Raw genomic sequence first — 15,384 nt, forward strand, 5'->3', positions numbered from 1 at the left:
ACCACAGAGGCAGTGGAACGGAGGGGGCAGAGAGAAAGAAACACAAGTGGGAGAGCGAGAGAAGGAATGTCCACCTAAGAAGGGGAGCGAAATACGCGAGCTTGAGGCAGGAAAAAATGCAAGAAAGTATACAGACGTGTACATACACTGTCTGTATACTTTCTGTATGTATATTTTCAGGTGCAAATAAAATTTGTCAAGTGTCAGCTGTTTGAGGAGAGAGGGTTATGTGTTTGGGTAGGGAGTGTCAGGGGAGAGCGGGGAGGGTGTGAGCGAGGCTGCTGTTTGGACTGACATTGGATGCCGGCTTAGCTTTGCTCTCTGTCTTTCTCACAAACGCACCCAGCAGCAGCGACACCAACCACACTCTTGGACGGAGAGAACTTCGCTCAGTGAGGGAGTGACTTTATTTGGGACACTTTCTTTGTTTCCTTCTCTCGCAAGTCTTATCATCTTAAGAAACCAAAAAAGCAGAGCTTTTTCCTATCAAACTTTTATATATATTTTTTTCTACCTTCCAACTCAAGTACACTGGACAGGATTTGTTTTTCTATCAAAATCACCCCTGTTTGACTGTGGGAAATGTTCCTCCCCCCCAGCAAACCTACAATTTCACAAGGTGGTTGTTGGATGCATTTGTACCTGTTAGATGCTGCAGTGGTGTAGTGCCAAACAGTTCCTGAAAATTTGGCACCAGGAGAAACAAAGGTGGAACTTGCTAAAGGATAATTATCCAGTGTTGAAGAAACTCTACTGTGAGTTGGCTAAACTGCCTTGCTTTGCTGTCTGTTCCTGTATTGACCGATTAGGGAGAAGCAAGGGAGTGGCTGACTGACCACACACCAACAGACTGCTTACAGACTTGATTTTCAAGGTTTTAATTTTAACAGAAAACAAATCTGATGGTTTGTGTCGAAGCATTGCAGTGAAAACATCGGTGACCTACTTTTTTTTGTTTCGTTTTTCCCTCTCTCTTTCCAGCCTTGGCCACTCTGTTGTGCCATCTCCTCTGAGAACTCATTTTACCAGCTATTAAGGATCAGTTTGCCTCTCTGGACACAGTTCTTTCATTTCAGCTTACCCCAACCCTCATGAACTTGTTCTTCTCAAATGGGTGAGCAGGAGGATGAAACATGATCCTGTGTTTTGTCGTGTGTTTGGGGCAGCAGTAACACTGTGTGGTTTCCATGGAAAAGGCCAGAGAAATATGGCGCAAAGGGAGCGTATAAATGCTTTACCTCTATGTCTGTGGTACAAGTGAAATCGAAGCCAGCTAGTGTATCGCTGCAAGCTCCACCCTGGAACTCCTTGCTCAGACTCTTCTCATGTGTAGCCACAAGGAGTGTGCACAGGACTAAAGGTATTACACTTTAAAACGGTAAAGCACACAAAAAGCCCCCTCTCCTCCCCTCATCATCAGCTCAATGCATTTGTCCGTGTATCTGCAGGGTAAGATGTTGTACAGTAGTGTAAATTCTAGTTGTAGCTTTGTTAGCATCAAGCTGACAAATTGATTGGCCTTTCTGTTGCTCGAGCGTAGCTGGTGAAAGTGTGTTCTGTATGTTGTGACAAAATGTGCTGAATAGTTTCTTTGTGGGTGAATACAGAGGAGCCTTTCAGCAGGCGCCGCATGCGTGCATTGTGAATTACACTGTTATAGTGTGTATGAAAACTTGGAGTGGGCCACTTAAGAACAAAGAACGGCATGTATGTTTGAAGCCTAGCTTGTTTTTGGCCCCCCCCTCTACTCATGGTGTCTTTTTCCCACTTGTATCTCTTTGCATTCTTGTATTCCCCCGAGTGCTTATTTTCCGTATACTTCAACTTTTCCTGGCTTCAGTGTGCAGCATATCTTAGCTTCTCTTAGTGCCCCCCCCCCCCCCTTTTTTTTTTTGTGTGTCCTTCTGTTTTCACATGTACCTGAGGTGCTATGTAGTTGTGTTTTGTTTTGTTTTTTTTCCAAGGTATGTGTTTGTTTTGTCTAAAGCAAATGGCTTTAAAAGGCTGCAGATTAACCTAAAGGAAATGTTGTTTTCATGATGCCCACATGGTGATTTCCGTTATATCAGATCCTGTCAATCTGGTATCCATTGAGAAAGTCAGAAATGAATTAGGCACTCTAATCTAAAATGGTTGATGAGACTTGGTTCCTTGTTAAGTGTTTTATAAGTAGAAATACAAATCTATCTAAATTGATTGTTCTTTCTTAGCATGGTGAAAGCTTTCGAAGTGTGCTCATCCATTAAACTAACAGTGGCTAGATTTACTAACAACCATGAGTTTGTTCCCTGTTGTACACAATGAGATGAGCCCAGGCATATCTGAGAGCAAGAGTCACCATTTAGTACTGAAGATGAGAGCTACTTCAACAACCTCCAATAAGGACACAGTACTTTGCAACATGTACAAGAAAACTGTCCAGATTAACCTCCTAGGACCTGCGTCCACATATGTGGACATCACATTTTGGGTTATTTAGACCAAAGTACTCAATTTTGCACTACAAGGACCTGATATCCACTTACGAGGACATTATACTCCCACTGTTCTATCGAAATTTGAAACAAATATCCTCATACAGTGGGGCAAGAAAGTATTTAGTCAGCCACCGATTGTGCAAGTTCCCCCACTTAAAATGATGACAGAGGTCAGTAATTTGCACCAGAGGTACACTTCAACTGTGAGAGACAGAATGTGAAAAAAAAATCCATGAATCCACATGGTAGGATTTGTAAAGAATTTATTCGTGAATCAGGGTGGAAAATAAGTATTTGGTCAATAACAAAAATACAACTCAATACTTTGTAACATAACCTTTGTTGGCAATAACAGAGGTCAAACGTTTACTATAGGTCTTTACCAGGTTTGCACACACAGTAGCTGGTATTTTGGCCCATTCCTCCATGCAGATCTTCTCGAGAGCAGTGATGTTTTGGGGCTGTCGCCGAGCAACACGGACTTTCAACTCCCGCCACAGATTTTCTATGGGGTTGAGGTCTGGAGACTGGCTAGGCCACTCCAGGACTTTCAAATGCTTCTTACGGAGCCACTCCTTTGTTGCCCGGGCGGTGTGTTTTGGATCATTGTCATGTTGGAAGACCCAGCCTCGTTTCATCTTCAAAGTTCTCACTGATGGAAGGAGGTTTTGGCTCAAAATCTCACGATATATGGCCCCATTCATTCTGTCCTTAACACGGATCAGTCGTCCTGTCCCCTTGGCAGAAAAACAGCCCCATAGCATGATGTTTCCACCCCCATGCTTCACAGTAGGTATGGTGTTCTTGGGATGCAACTCAGTATTCTTCTTCCTCCAAACACGACGAGTTGAGTTTATACCAAAAAGTTCTACTTTGTCATGTGGTCAGATGAAACCATTCTCCCAATCTTCTGCTGTATCATCCATGTGCTCTCTGGCAAACTTCAGACGGGCCTGGACATGCACTGGCTTCAGCAGCGGAACACGTCTGGCACTGCGGGATTTGATTCCCTGCCGTTGTAGTGTGTTACTGATGGTGACCTTTGTTACTTTGGTCCCAGCTCTCTGCAGGTCATTCACCAGCTCCCCCCGTGTGGTTCTGGGATCTTTGCTCACTGTTCTCATGATCATTTTGACCCCACGGGATGAGATCTTGCGTGGAGCCCCAGATGGAGGGAGATTATCAGTGGTCTTGTATGTCTTCCATTTTCTGATGATTGCTCCCACAGTTGATTTTTTCACACCAAGCTGCTTGCCTATTGTAGATTCACTCTTCACAGTCTGGTGCAGGTCTACAATACTTTTCCTGGTGTCCTTCGAAAGCTCTTTGGTCTTGGCCATGGCGGAGTTTGGAGTCTGACTGTTTGAGGCTGTGGACAGGTGTCTTTTATACAGATGATGAGTTCAAACAGGTGCCATTCATACAGGTAACGAGTGGGGGACAGAAAAGCTTCTTACAGAAGACGTTACAGGTCTGTGAGAGCCAGAGATTTTCCTTGTTTGAGGTGACCAAATACTTATTTTCCACCCTAATTTACGAATAAGTTCTTTACAAATCCTACCATGTGGATTCATGGATTTTTTTTTTTTTTTTTTTTTTTCCACATTCTGTCTCTCACAGTTGAAGTGTACCTCTGGTGCAAATTACTGACCTCTGTCTTCATTTTAAGTGGGGGAACTTGCACAATCGGTGGCTGACTAAATACTTTTTTGCCCCACTGTATGTGGCTCTCATTTTTCTTAGAAACAAAAATCAGGTAATTCTTTGTTTTTTACATTCATCGGGTCCCAATATGCCCAAATATCATAGAGAAATTTAAAATGCATGCCGTGGAAGAGTTCGGGTCTTAGGAGGTTAAAGGTGTAAACGACAAGTGTTTCTCCACCTTTAGCCAGCACAAATACACTGAAGGTGCAGCCAGACTTTAAAGGACGAGAAGCTAGCAGCCGGTGACTTGGGACCGAAATGTAAACACACGACTCACCCAGCGTGGCAGGAGTACTCACTAGCTGCGCTTCATATGACAAGAATAACAAACAGTGGATGCAAATTACTGATGTGGTTAAGCAGCTGGTTAGAATAGCTTGACCCAACATCTGAGGTACAAACTTTATTTTAGTTTAAAATAACTTCCAGAGCATTCTCAACAGTCACAGAAGTTATTGTTAAACAAATATGTTTTACCTGAAGTATCTAGAAACAATTTCACCTAGGTTACTTTTGTGCTGCGTCACTAGATATAATACTGCTTCTCCTGGCATCTTGTTTCAAAAGATTGCCTCTTCAGTATCCGATCTTTGAGTGATGATTTATCAACCCTGCTTCCGGGTCCAAACTACACTGCATTTATTAAGGTGGAGTGGGGAAAAAAGTTAGCTTCACTGCTAATGTGTTTATATCATGCTAATATACTGTAGCTGTGTAGCTACCCACCACGTAGCACATTATTATATACCAGCTAGCCCAACTTCAGTAACCCTACAACCGTCACTGCTGTTTAGTTTTCTGTCTTCATTTATGTTGGAAGTGACAGCAGAGCTGTACGTCTTAATTTTTCAGAAACCCCTTAGTCAGAACATGCTATATCATGTTTAGGTGGAAACTAGCAAGCCAACTTCCTGCTTGCTTCTAACTCTGTTAACCTTCATAAACTCTGTTTTCATGGATGCCTGGATGTTAAACCTATTTGTTACACCTGGTAAAGCGGCCACATTGATCATTTTATTAAAGGTGAAAGGATTTAGACAGTTTGTAACTCTCAGTGATGCCGTAGTGTTCATTTGACTCATTTAAAAAGGATTGAAAATGATCTTTTATTTAGTTGCAATTATAAATGGTGCTGCCTGCAAGCTGAAAGTATCAATAAAATGTTGTGACCAGCTTTTTGTCTGGATTATTCTATATTGAAGTAAAATGGGCATGATATTTCTGGCCATATCGACATGATAATTTGAGGCGATATCACCCACCCCGAATTACAATGACAAATGTGCACTATATTAAGGGCAGAATGAAATTTTCTCTGGCAGATGGCAGCTGTGTTTTGAAATGTACATATGTGCACAGTTTAGCCCGCATGCAGTCACCTCTGTAGAGGATCACATTATTATGACCCAGACACAATGGCTACATGTCAGAGTTGTAACACAGGCACTGACTGAACAATACTGGGGACATTGTGGAGTAGGGCAAGACTAGGGCTGGGCGATATATCGAGTTTTTTTTAAAAATATCGATATATTTTCATACGAGATATAAGATGTGACAATATCGTTTATATCGATATAGTCTATGTTACGTTATAATTATACTTGTGGAGCCGCAGGTTTGCCTCTCTTTCGTCCACTTTTGTCTCTACGCAACGTTACTCGGCCTCGCCTCTCCTTCACTGAACACAACTCCGCCTCCCCCATAGCTTCACCTGCAGGCAATGACAAGATGAAAGCGTAAAATCTCCGTTAGCGAGTTACCGTGCGTGGGGCTGGACAGCGTCAACGTGTTAGCGAGCTAACCGCGCTAACGAGCTAACCGCGCTAACGACATGCAGCCCGGAGGGGCTGCACGGCCTAAAATCCTTTCATTTTCTCAAAAATCGACAGTGCGCCTTATGTATGAATTCTGGTTGTGCTTACTGACCGCGAACCGATTTTATGTGGTACACAGCGCTCAGCAATCTGTCAAAAAATGTTTTAATATGACTTTGCTAAGCTACGGAGCTGCACCGCTTGATGGATTGCCAGAGGATTACGGCTACCGAGGAGGAGCCTCGCGGAGTGATACGTACTGTGTGTGTATAAGGACCACAAATGGCACCTGTTCAGAGACGTGGTGCAGCTGTGAAATCTGTCTCTTTGTTATTATGCTCAGCGTCTATTAGTTTACATTTTGACTGCACAATTGTGAGCTTTTTGTTATGCACAAAAACAACATTGTTTTCTTTTATTTATGGACCATGATTATTTAATAAATGCTGATAATTTATTTTTGAGTAATTTCTTCATGTACATCTACGCTGTATGTAAATAAAAGTGCCCGTGTGACATCTGGGACACAGTGTGACTAAGAACTCTCTTTTTGTTCTTAACTTATGGCTTTAAAAAAAAAATCGAGATATATATATCTTATATCGCCATCCAGCTAAAAAAATATCGAGATATGAATTTTGGGTCATATCGCCCAGCCCTAGGCAAGACGGCACAGTGTGAATCAATTTTTTTTTTTTTTTTTTTTTTTTTCAATATATAAAGTCGTGCTAATGTATGGTGCATTAGCAGCACAGTGAGTGGCTTAAATGCCTTGAAAGGCTGGTTGTAGTTCGTGGAAGTGCACTAAATCTGCTGTGCCCCTCCTGATCTCCTATAGCCAGCTGGCACCATTTTAAAAACTAGACTGTCATGATGGAAATCCAGCTTATCGGACTGACTTGAGCATGTTATTTAACATTGTTAGAAATTACAAAGCCAGGCTTCATGTTTAGCTGGTGATAAATGTGTGTAATTTGGTGTACTTTACTTGATGGTTATTATTCCTGTTATATGGTAGGAACATTGTTACGGTGGGATCGGTCTGAACCAGTATCCCTCTAGCTTTGCTTTTCTAACTTGTGTTTGTTTACTTTGCTCCCTTTTCTTTTCCAGAGGTCCCCACATTTCAAGAGGAGACGAAAGCCTTATTTGGAAATCTTATGGACGAAGGTGTGTATTTTAGTTTTCCCCCTGTTCATCTACAGTTATAGTGCTTATACCAGTGTTTCCAGCAGGCTTTTTAACCGTATCTGTCCTCATTCCTTTTGTAGTCCTAGCTACGGGGTGAGTTGTTTCCTGTTTTGGGAATTTGGTGCTCTTAATTTACTTCACTTGGACAGCACCTAACACACTGTCTAATGTAACACATGGAGGGGTATGCAAGATGACTTTTATTTCACCTTTTTGTCAAACGTGCATACACTACTGTGTGATCGCCTATTTTCTAAACAGAATAGCTTTTCCCTTTTTGTGCTTCTCCTGAACACAGCAGGCTGTGTGCACAGTCATTGTTTGTCTGTTCTTTCTGTCATCCTCCTGTCCACCCTCTCGACACAGTGCAGTATCTCTCTCTGTCTGGTTAGCTGACTCACTGTTCCTGTCTCTTCAGTCTCTTTGCGCACATGATTTTTACCTTCTTCGCACACCTTTTGCTGCACCCTTCTCGGAAATGTATAATTTTGCTATAAAGGAGAAGAGTCGTCCTGAATTACTCAACAGTGTGTTTCGATATTTTTTTATTTTTATTTTTTTATTTATTTTTTTCCGTGGTTGGAGGGGTGATAAAGTAAATTCAGGCTGCAGAAGTCATTTCTAAGCCACCTGCTAACAACAAAAGTTTGCTGCTTGTCTTTTCTTTTCCTTTTTCTTGGGAGCAGCACCCCCTTGGCCTCTCATGTGTCAGCTAAACAAGTGATGCTATGTTTATCCCTCCACACTCCATTTAGCTCTGCAGCTTGTTATAGCCTTATATGCCGCAAACTACTTATTGTTTCATCATATGTATTGTTCAAGCCAGGAAACTACAAAGGAGAATAATTCGGTATCCTTTAGTCTGGTTTGTTGGTGGCATTTTGTGCTAAAATTCCAGCTGTTGTTAATAGTAATCTCTATAATATTACCACTATCAACACAAAATAGCCCAATATCTGCACTTGTAGTGTGTGTGTGTGTGTGTGTGTGTGTGTGTGGCAGCGCTGCTTCTCAGCTGCTAGACTACAAAACCCTTCTCCCCCTTTCATGGCCCCTTGGTTGAGGTCCAGTGATGATCTATTTCAGTAAAGTATGTTGAGCCATACATTAGTTCTGTTCAGTAATGCAGCCAGTTTTCTTCAATAAGATGGTGCTGCAGTGTACTCTTGTGTGACAGAAGCACAGAAGCCACGCCTTAAGCGCACAGACGTCCTTTCACAGAAACACAGCTGGTAGCTGACCTCCACATTTACCAAAGTAGTAAGTTCACGGTTGTCCTTTTTTCCCTTTCCCCACTCTCACATGAGCGCATGAGGTGCATGGCACAGTTGTCAGATTGAACAGAACAGATTCTACATTGTCATGATCATGTTAAGACTACATTCATATGGCTCTGTTTTATTTCGGTGTGTTTTTGTGGACACCAATTATTGACAAGTGAACAAGTTTTATAAAGGTCTCAATAGATCTACAACAAATGACTCTGCAGTTATGAAGAAACTATTGTCTTCAAGCATAAGCGCTAAGCTGGTGATGCTAACACATGCTGGATATTTCAGTCTTGCCTTTGCAGAAAGTCCTGAGCTAATTTGGTCTCGCTGTTCCTGGTGCTGTTGCTAGCATGTTAGCTAGCAAAGACGTTCTATTAATAGCTGCTAAGGCAGTATCTCCATCGCAGCAGATGTGTTTACAGGCAGGCAGGCACAGGGAGCACTAGCTAATAGAGCGTCTGATTAGATCCAGTTTTTATGTATTTATTTTTTATTTATTTATTTTTTTAACCTCAGCACATGGCATGAGTGTGTGCATGTGAGCATGCAGACAAGATTTACCCTAGCAGGTAAGGCAGTGCTGCCTGCAGGTAAGGCAGTGCTGCCTACTGGTAGCACTGCCAGCTACTAAGCTAGACATAAGAGGGATGCTTACACAAGTAATGATGGCGTAGATAAAAGCATCACATTCAACACTCGTGGCTACAGGTTTACGCTATTATCTGGCAAATGACTCCACTGTCAGCAGGAAATGAAGTAATTATTATTGCTAAAACATGGGTTTTTAGTGCTGTTTGCGTGTTTTTCAGAAAAATTGTGTAAAAAGCTGAAATTTGTGACACTTTCTGGAGAGCTGGAGCTTGTGCAAAGAGAGCGTATTCAAACTTATGTGGCTCTAAAATAGCACAGTACAGCGGCAGCCTTAGTGGAGGATGGTCTCAAAGTGACAGTCTTATTTATTTGGTTTTTCTAAAGGTCTTCAAAAATTGCTGGTTATTGCTAGTTCTTTGAATCACCATCAAAGGGAAAGAGGAAGTGCTTCCCTTCTGTAAAAACAAGGACCCAAATGTTTTATCAAACATCATAATTTACTTGCTAAATGGAGGTAAGTTGCCTGGGAAGACCTCAGAAGACTACCTATGAGGGCCTCTGACTCAGCTACAGCAGCAGCTGAGTATGTTTTCTTCTACTCTTTTTGAAATTGTTAAATTTGTGCTAAGTTTGATCATGACTGCTCAATTCACCTAAGCTTTGGCAGCAGTTTTCTGGTGGTGTTAATTTCCCAGCTGTTTCGTCTGTCTACATATCACTGTGGTGTCTCATTGGCCGATTCTCGTCTTGTCTTCACCTCCCACACATACAGTCCCTTCTCCATATTATTCCTGTGTGCCGGCCCTCCCTGTGCTGCCTCTGTCTGTAGGTAGGTAGGTAGGGCTATAAAAAGGAGCGGAGTAGATGATGTAGTCCACCCAAATTACTGTACTGACCTGAAAAATGTGACCTGAGAAATATTCTTCTTCATCCTTTTTTTTTTTTTTTTTTTTTTTTTTTTTCTTTTCATCTTCCCCCCCTCTGCACACTCTTGTTCTTCTTGCATCCTCATTGCGGTGTCACCCCATCAGTCTATCGTCACGCCACCTTCTTTTTTTTTTTTTTTTTTTTTTTTAAAACCACCTCCTTCCTGACTCAAATGGTTATGTCTGATTCATTCAGATGGAAGCGTGTTTCCACCAATGGGGAAAAATATCCCTGACACTAGCTCACTCAAAATCGTGTAGTGGACAGCATCAGTCAGCTTTCAGTGTATAGTAAACACGAACAAAGTGCTATTCATGTTGGCGAGTAACGCAAGGATTTCATCATTTCTTAAACCACATTGGTAAATGGTAAATGGACTAGTTCTTATATAGCGCTTTTCCACTCTTCTGAGCACTCAAAGCGCTTTACACAACTTGTGCATTCACCCATTCACACAAGCACAACTGACATTCACACACATTCATACTCCGATGGATGCATCGGAGAGCAATTTCGGGTTAGTATCTTGCCCAAGGATATTTGGCATGCAGACTAGGGGAAGCCGGGAATCGAACCACCAACCTTCCGATCAGTAGATGACCTGCTCTACCACCTGAGCTACAGCCACCCATGACATTGAAAGTACTCAGCACTTTGCATATTCATGCCTGCCAGCTGTAGCACTGGCAGCTGATGCCATCCACCTCCTGCTTCCGAGTAACAAAGCAATGACGTTTTGAGAAGCATAACTCAAAGTTTAGGATTATGGATGCAATCTTTTTTTTTCTTTTTTCTTTTTTCCTTTTCCAGTTGCGTAAATTAGCCTCCGTGCATTCTCCTCTTCCTCAACACAATTGTTTTCCTGCCAGTCACATTTGGCTGCCACCTCTCTCCTTTGCCTCACAGGCCATCTCATCCTTATCCACAAACCTGTTACCAAGGCAACTACACAGCACGATGGGAAACATCAGTGCCACACACCACTTTACTGTCTGGTTGTTATTTAATTAAAGTGACAGAAAATCTGCATAGCTGACTCGTTGCAGCGATGACAGTGTTTTACACCACAGTGACAGAATACTGAAGAATACTCTTCCTGCACTGTAGGCTTTTTTTAAAGCATGGTAGAAACCATAAGATTTGGTTTTCACAGAAAGATGAATTTATTACCCCTTAAGATTCCATCCACTCTAAATATAATCAAAAAGCTTGCATTAGTCATACAAATAAGGAAGTGTGGTAGAATGACGAGTCTCCTGAGATTGCTCCAAGTGGGTTATCGTGATTTCAGTGAGGAAATGAAGCTCTCTGGTATTGGCACGGTTTGTGTGCTACAGACTGTTTAACTATGAAGTGTTTGTAATTCTGGAGATTAAACATTAAGTGTATGGCGAGTGTAATAAGCGCTGGATTGGGCCTAGCTGTGAGAGAGAGGATTAGCCCAGCATGTAGCCGCACATCATCATGCAAGCTGCAACGGGAGGAAAGAAGCAGAGTTTCCTCTTGATTTTTATTATTATTATTTTTTATTTATTTATTTATTTTTGGTGTCGCTAACCGGACAAGATTTCCTATTCTGGGGTCCGTTCTTCGTACCTCGCTAAGTAAGTTAGCTGGATTTGATTGTTGACGATTTCGCGTGATCTTGGATCGTTCTGTTCTCCGAAGCTCATCTGGGACTTGCTGTCATAGCAACAGATCCGTAAGCGTAAACCTGCTTGGGAGCAGGCTCACTTTATGTAAACAGGATTAGATCGCGGCCACTCAGGTATGTCCGCTTCATCTATACGAAAGCAACAGCGATATTTTACCACTGTTTTTCCATAAATAAATATTATCAATGTAACTAAAGCTAATGCAGTATTTGATTCTGTTATTGATTTCATACAGATACATACAGGTCATTTCCTAAAAAAAGGGAAATGTACTATTAATCATTCTATTCCATGTATTTGATTATTTCAGATGTAATTCATATTTTAGAGTAGTAATAGTAAATTACTTCGTGTAATCAAGATGAGAGACCACGGCTATAAAAGTGAAGGTGGATTTGGGAAGTCTGTTGCAGCCATGTCCTGTCCGTATACGCGAGCCACCCATTGCGGAAGGTGCAAGATTGATAAGGAGAGTGTTCAGAATTCAGCGTATATTGCGGGATAGACAGGATCCTTTAGCTCAGCGCGACAGTGTGCTCAGAGAGAGATCGATTTTCCCGTGAGGGTATTATTCACTTAACCAACTTGTTGACGAGGGGGTGCAGGACCACCACCTGTCTTTTTTTGCTCTGCCCTTTTCTTGGTTGCTGTTATAAACAAACAGATTATTTCAGGGTCTCTTTCCAAGAGACTAAAAGCAATATGAGTGATAAATATTACCATTCTGTAGAATATTCTTATATTTCACTTTTACTTGTTCCCATGTTCTAGTGGGTCCTGTTGTGGCTCTAATGTGAAAGAGGATATAATGTAATATGATATAATGTATGATAACATAATAGATTTACCCTACCGCCTACTGGTGTTGGCCAGAGGGGCCGATGGCGCGATATGGCAGCCTCGCTTCTGTCAGTCTGCCCCAGGGCAGCTGTGGCTACAACCGTAGCTGCCTCCACCAGTGTGTGAATGTGAGAGTGAATGAATAGTGGCATTGTAAAGCGCTTTGGGTGCCTTGAAAAGCGCTATAGAAATCCAATTTATTATTATTATTATTATTATTATTATTATTATTATTAAATTACTTACGAGTTTAATTTGTCAGCAACTTTCTGCCAGCCCTCTCTCCTTGCTTTTGCAGCCTTTGCAGTGTTCCCTTGCGTTTTAATTAAACTCTGAGGGATTTCAGGAGTTTCAATCAAGAGTTCTTGCTCTGCTGCCGAAAAATACTGAGCGTGCTCCTTCGACATTTTCGCCGACCAATCAAAGGGTTGCAGATCAATGTTTCTACTATTGATGCGTAGCCCCTGTTAAGCCACCCAGTGATCTCACATTACTTCATCCAGCTATACTAATCGTCAACAACAGGTGTGTTCGGAGAACCGGAATAGCGAGCTCAAAGTTGGCGCGATGATTTGATCTTGGATGTGTCATTTGATCTTGGATGTAGTAAGCGAGGTACGAAGAACGGACCCCTGTTCACAGATGTTTGTTTATAAACACTGATAAATGAAGTGGCCATATAAAACAACTACATCACCATCGGGCTATAGCCAGAGGTTTGCATTCCAGCATCCTTTTGATTTCCACACAGCTTGTTTACTTTTGTGCAACCAGACCGTACAAACATGATTCAGGTCAGTAGAAAACTAGGGCTGTGACCAAAATCTCATATCCCGATATGAGAATTCTATCGTCCCGATAATGATATAAATCAAACGTAACATTTTCTGTAAATTCTGTGAATCTCGGGCAGCTCGTCTTGCGGGAAGTGTTTCCAGCTGCGCGTCATGTAGCTGGAGTCGAGCGTTTTAACCGATACATGAAACGATACATTTTTAGACATAAGTTGTAAAGGGCGCCGTTTTCTTTGAGTATTTATTACACGGCGTGCTGCGGGGAAAAGCCTGTTCTAACGTTTGAGTCTAAGGTCTATTTTTTAGCACCTGGCGGCTCTTTTTTGCTTTTCATCCGTAAATAATCTGCTCTTTCACGTGATTCAGTTTATTTTGAAAAGTCTCAACAGGATCTTGAGCTTTATTGTGAAAGGTTTATGTGGAACATAAACAAGCGGACAAGTGATGCTGTTACTGTTGTTGTTGCTAAGCACAACGCATAAAAACAGGCGCTTGTCCGTCTGTAGTGTGGTTATATAAAATATAAGAGAACTTTAATAAGTTAATATAGCCACTACAGTGACCACCAAAACGATGAAAAATATTGCTGTAAACAGTTTATTTTGCGACACCAGGAAACAAACGACAGCGTAAAATGAAACGATAGACGTTTTTATATCGTCATCTGATATATATTGTTATATCGAACAGCCCTAAGTAGAACCGTCTAACGCTGGACTGGACACAAACGGGAATCAATCTATTGCCAAAAGATGATTGATATTCATACGCGCTGTACATATAAATATTATTCATTTATTATATAAATTGTATAGTAATGCATTTCAATTCTCAAACTATACACATTAGATCAATCCTCTTATGAACATGCATATCATAAAGTATTGATTAACATTAAAGGTCTGCCTGGTGTAGAGGACTGAGTGATGGCTAGAAGGCGCACAGCATATTTAGTATGTTGTCTAAGACCCCACAGCTGCTGATACAGACCTAACGGAGACGCTCGGTCTGAGTGATGACTTTACTTCTACATACACTACATGAACTTTCAGCGCAGTTTTTTTCTTTGATCCGTATGAATGAAGAGTTAGGCAAAGCTACAAAAACAATGACTCAGTTGGTGCAGAGAAGCAGCTTGGGGAATGCATTTAATTTCTCCTGTGTAGTTTATGGGCTGTTCTGTCATTCTGTTGTGTGACAGCAGGAAATGAAATTGCATACATGAGAAAAGATTTGTGAATTTGGCTGTAGTTGTGAAGCAAATTGATATAAATTGCTAACAGAGACAGCTGAACTGCACTAAAGCACATGAAGCCAAATGAACATGGAGATTTCTGTGGCTGTCTGTTTGATGAAAATGCTTAATGCCTGCGCAATTTGTGGTCTTGCTTCGGCATTTAAGTTTTTCCTTATAGCTCTGACCTGTGTATGAACAGTTGGAGCTAACACTTTAGCTGCATCAGTCCTGCTAGGACACAACAGCATGGGCATCATCAGCTGAAGTATTTAACAGGTCTTCTGTGACAATTAGACGTCACACGTCCCTTTTTGATATTTTACCAGTCATTAGGTTTGTCATGAAGCCCACCACACACACAAAAAGAACCAGATGCCCTTCCTGATTTATCCCTCCCAGAGATTTGACTCCTCCCAGTGTTGAGTCTATGAATATTTCAGGTGATGTGTGAATGTGTAAACTGTACACTATGGCGCTAAAGCAAAACCAAAAACTATACCTTGAATAACAGTAAAGTAAACGTCTTAATTTGGGAACAACGTTCGCAGCTTGACTCAACAGTCAACATATATGCTGTGGTGTATATAACAGTCATATAGCATGTTGATAACTTTACAGTAAAAGAAAGTGTTAAAGGGGGGAAAAATGCTTTAATTTTGTAGGGGTGCAGCAATACACAAAATTCACGGTTCGGTTTGATACTTTGGTGTCACGGTTCGATGTTTTTTCGATACAAAAAATGTTCATGCTTTTTTTAATTTGTCATTTATTAAAATTATAAATGTATATTTTACCTCAAAAGTACAGTTTTTAAATTTAATGTTGCTGAAACAAAGTAATAAAAAAAGAAGAAAAATCTATCTGATTGAGGAATCAC

General features: G+C 41.3%; 1 protein-coding gene across 2 annotated transcripts in view; it reads left to right on the forward strand.

Annotated features, from left to right (window-relative positions):
* Positions 1 to 15,384, forward strand: part of siah1 (siah E3 ubiquitin protein ligase 1) — a 40,336-nt gene that overhangs the window by 13,222 nt on the left and 11,730 nt on the right. The window contains exons 1-2 of one of the 2 annotated variants that reach the window (XM_085411508.1): positions 305 to 1,360; positions 7,115 to 7,171. In XM_085411508.1, the coding sequence (XP_085267634.1) occupies positions 1,243 to 1,360; positions 7,115 to 7,171 (175 nt within the window). In that variant the 5' untranslated portion in view covers positions 305 to 1,242. Of the gene's footprint in view, positions 1 to 304; positions 1,361 to 7,114; positions 7,172 to 15,384 lie in introns of those variants that run through there. The other variant, XM_085411509.1, reaches the window with a different exon arrangement.

This window comes from Rhamphochromis longiceps, linkage group LG7 (assembly GCF_057381845.1).
Source record: "Rhamphochromis longiceps isolate RC_006_pf linkage group LG7, R_longiceps_female_GT1.1, whole genome shotgun sequence".
Taxonomy (NCBI): domain Eukaryota; kingdom Metazoa; phylum Chordata; class Actinopteri; order Cichliformes; family Cichlidae; genus Rhamphochromis; species Rhamphochromis longiceps.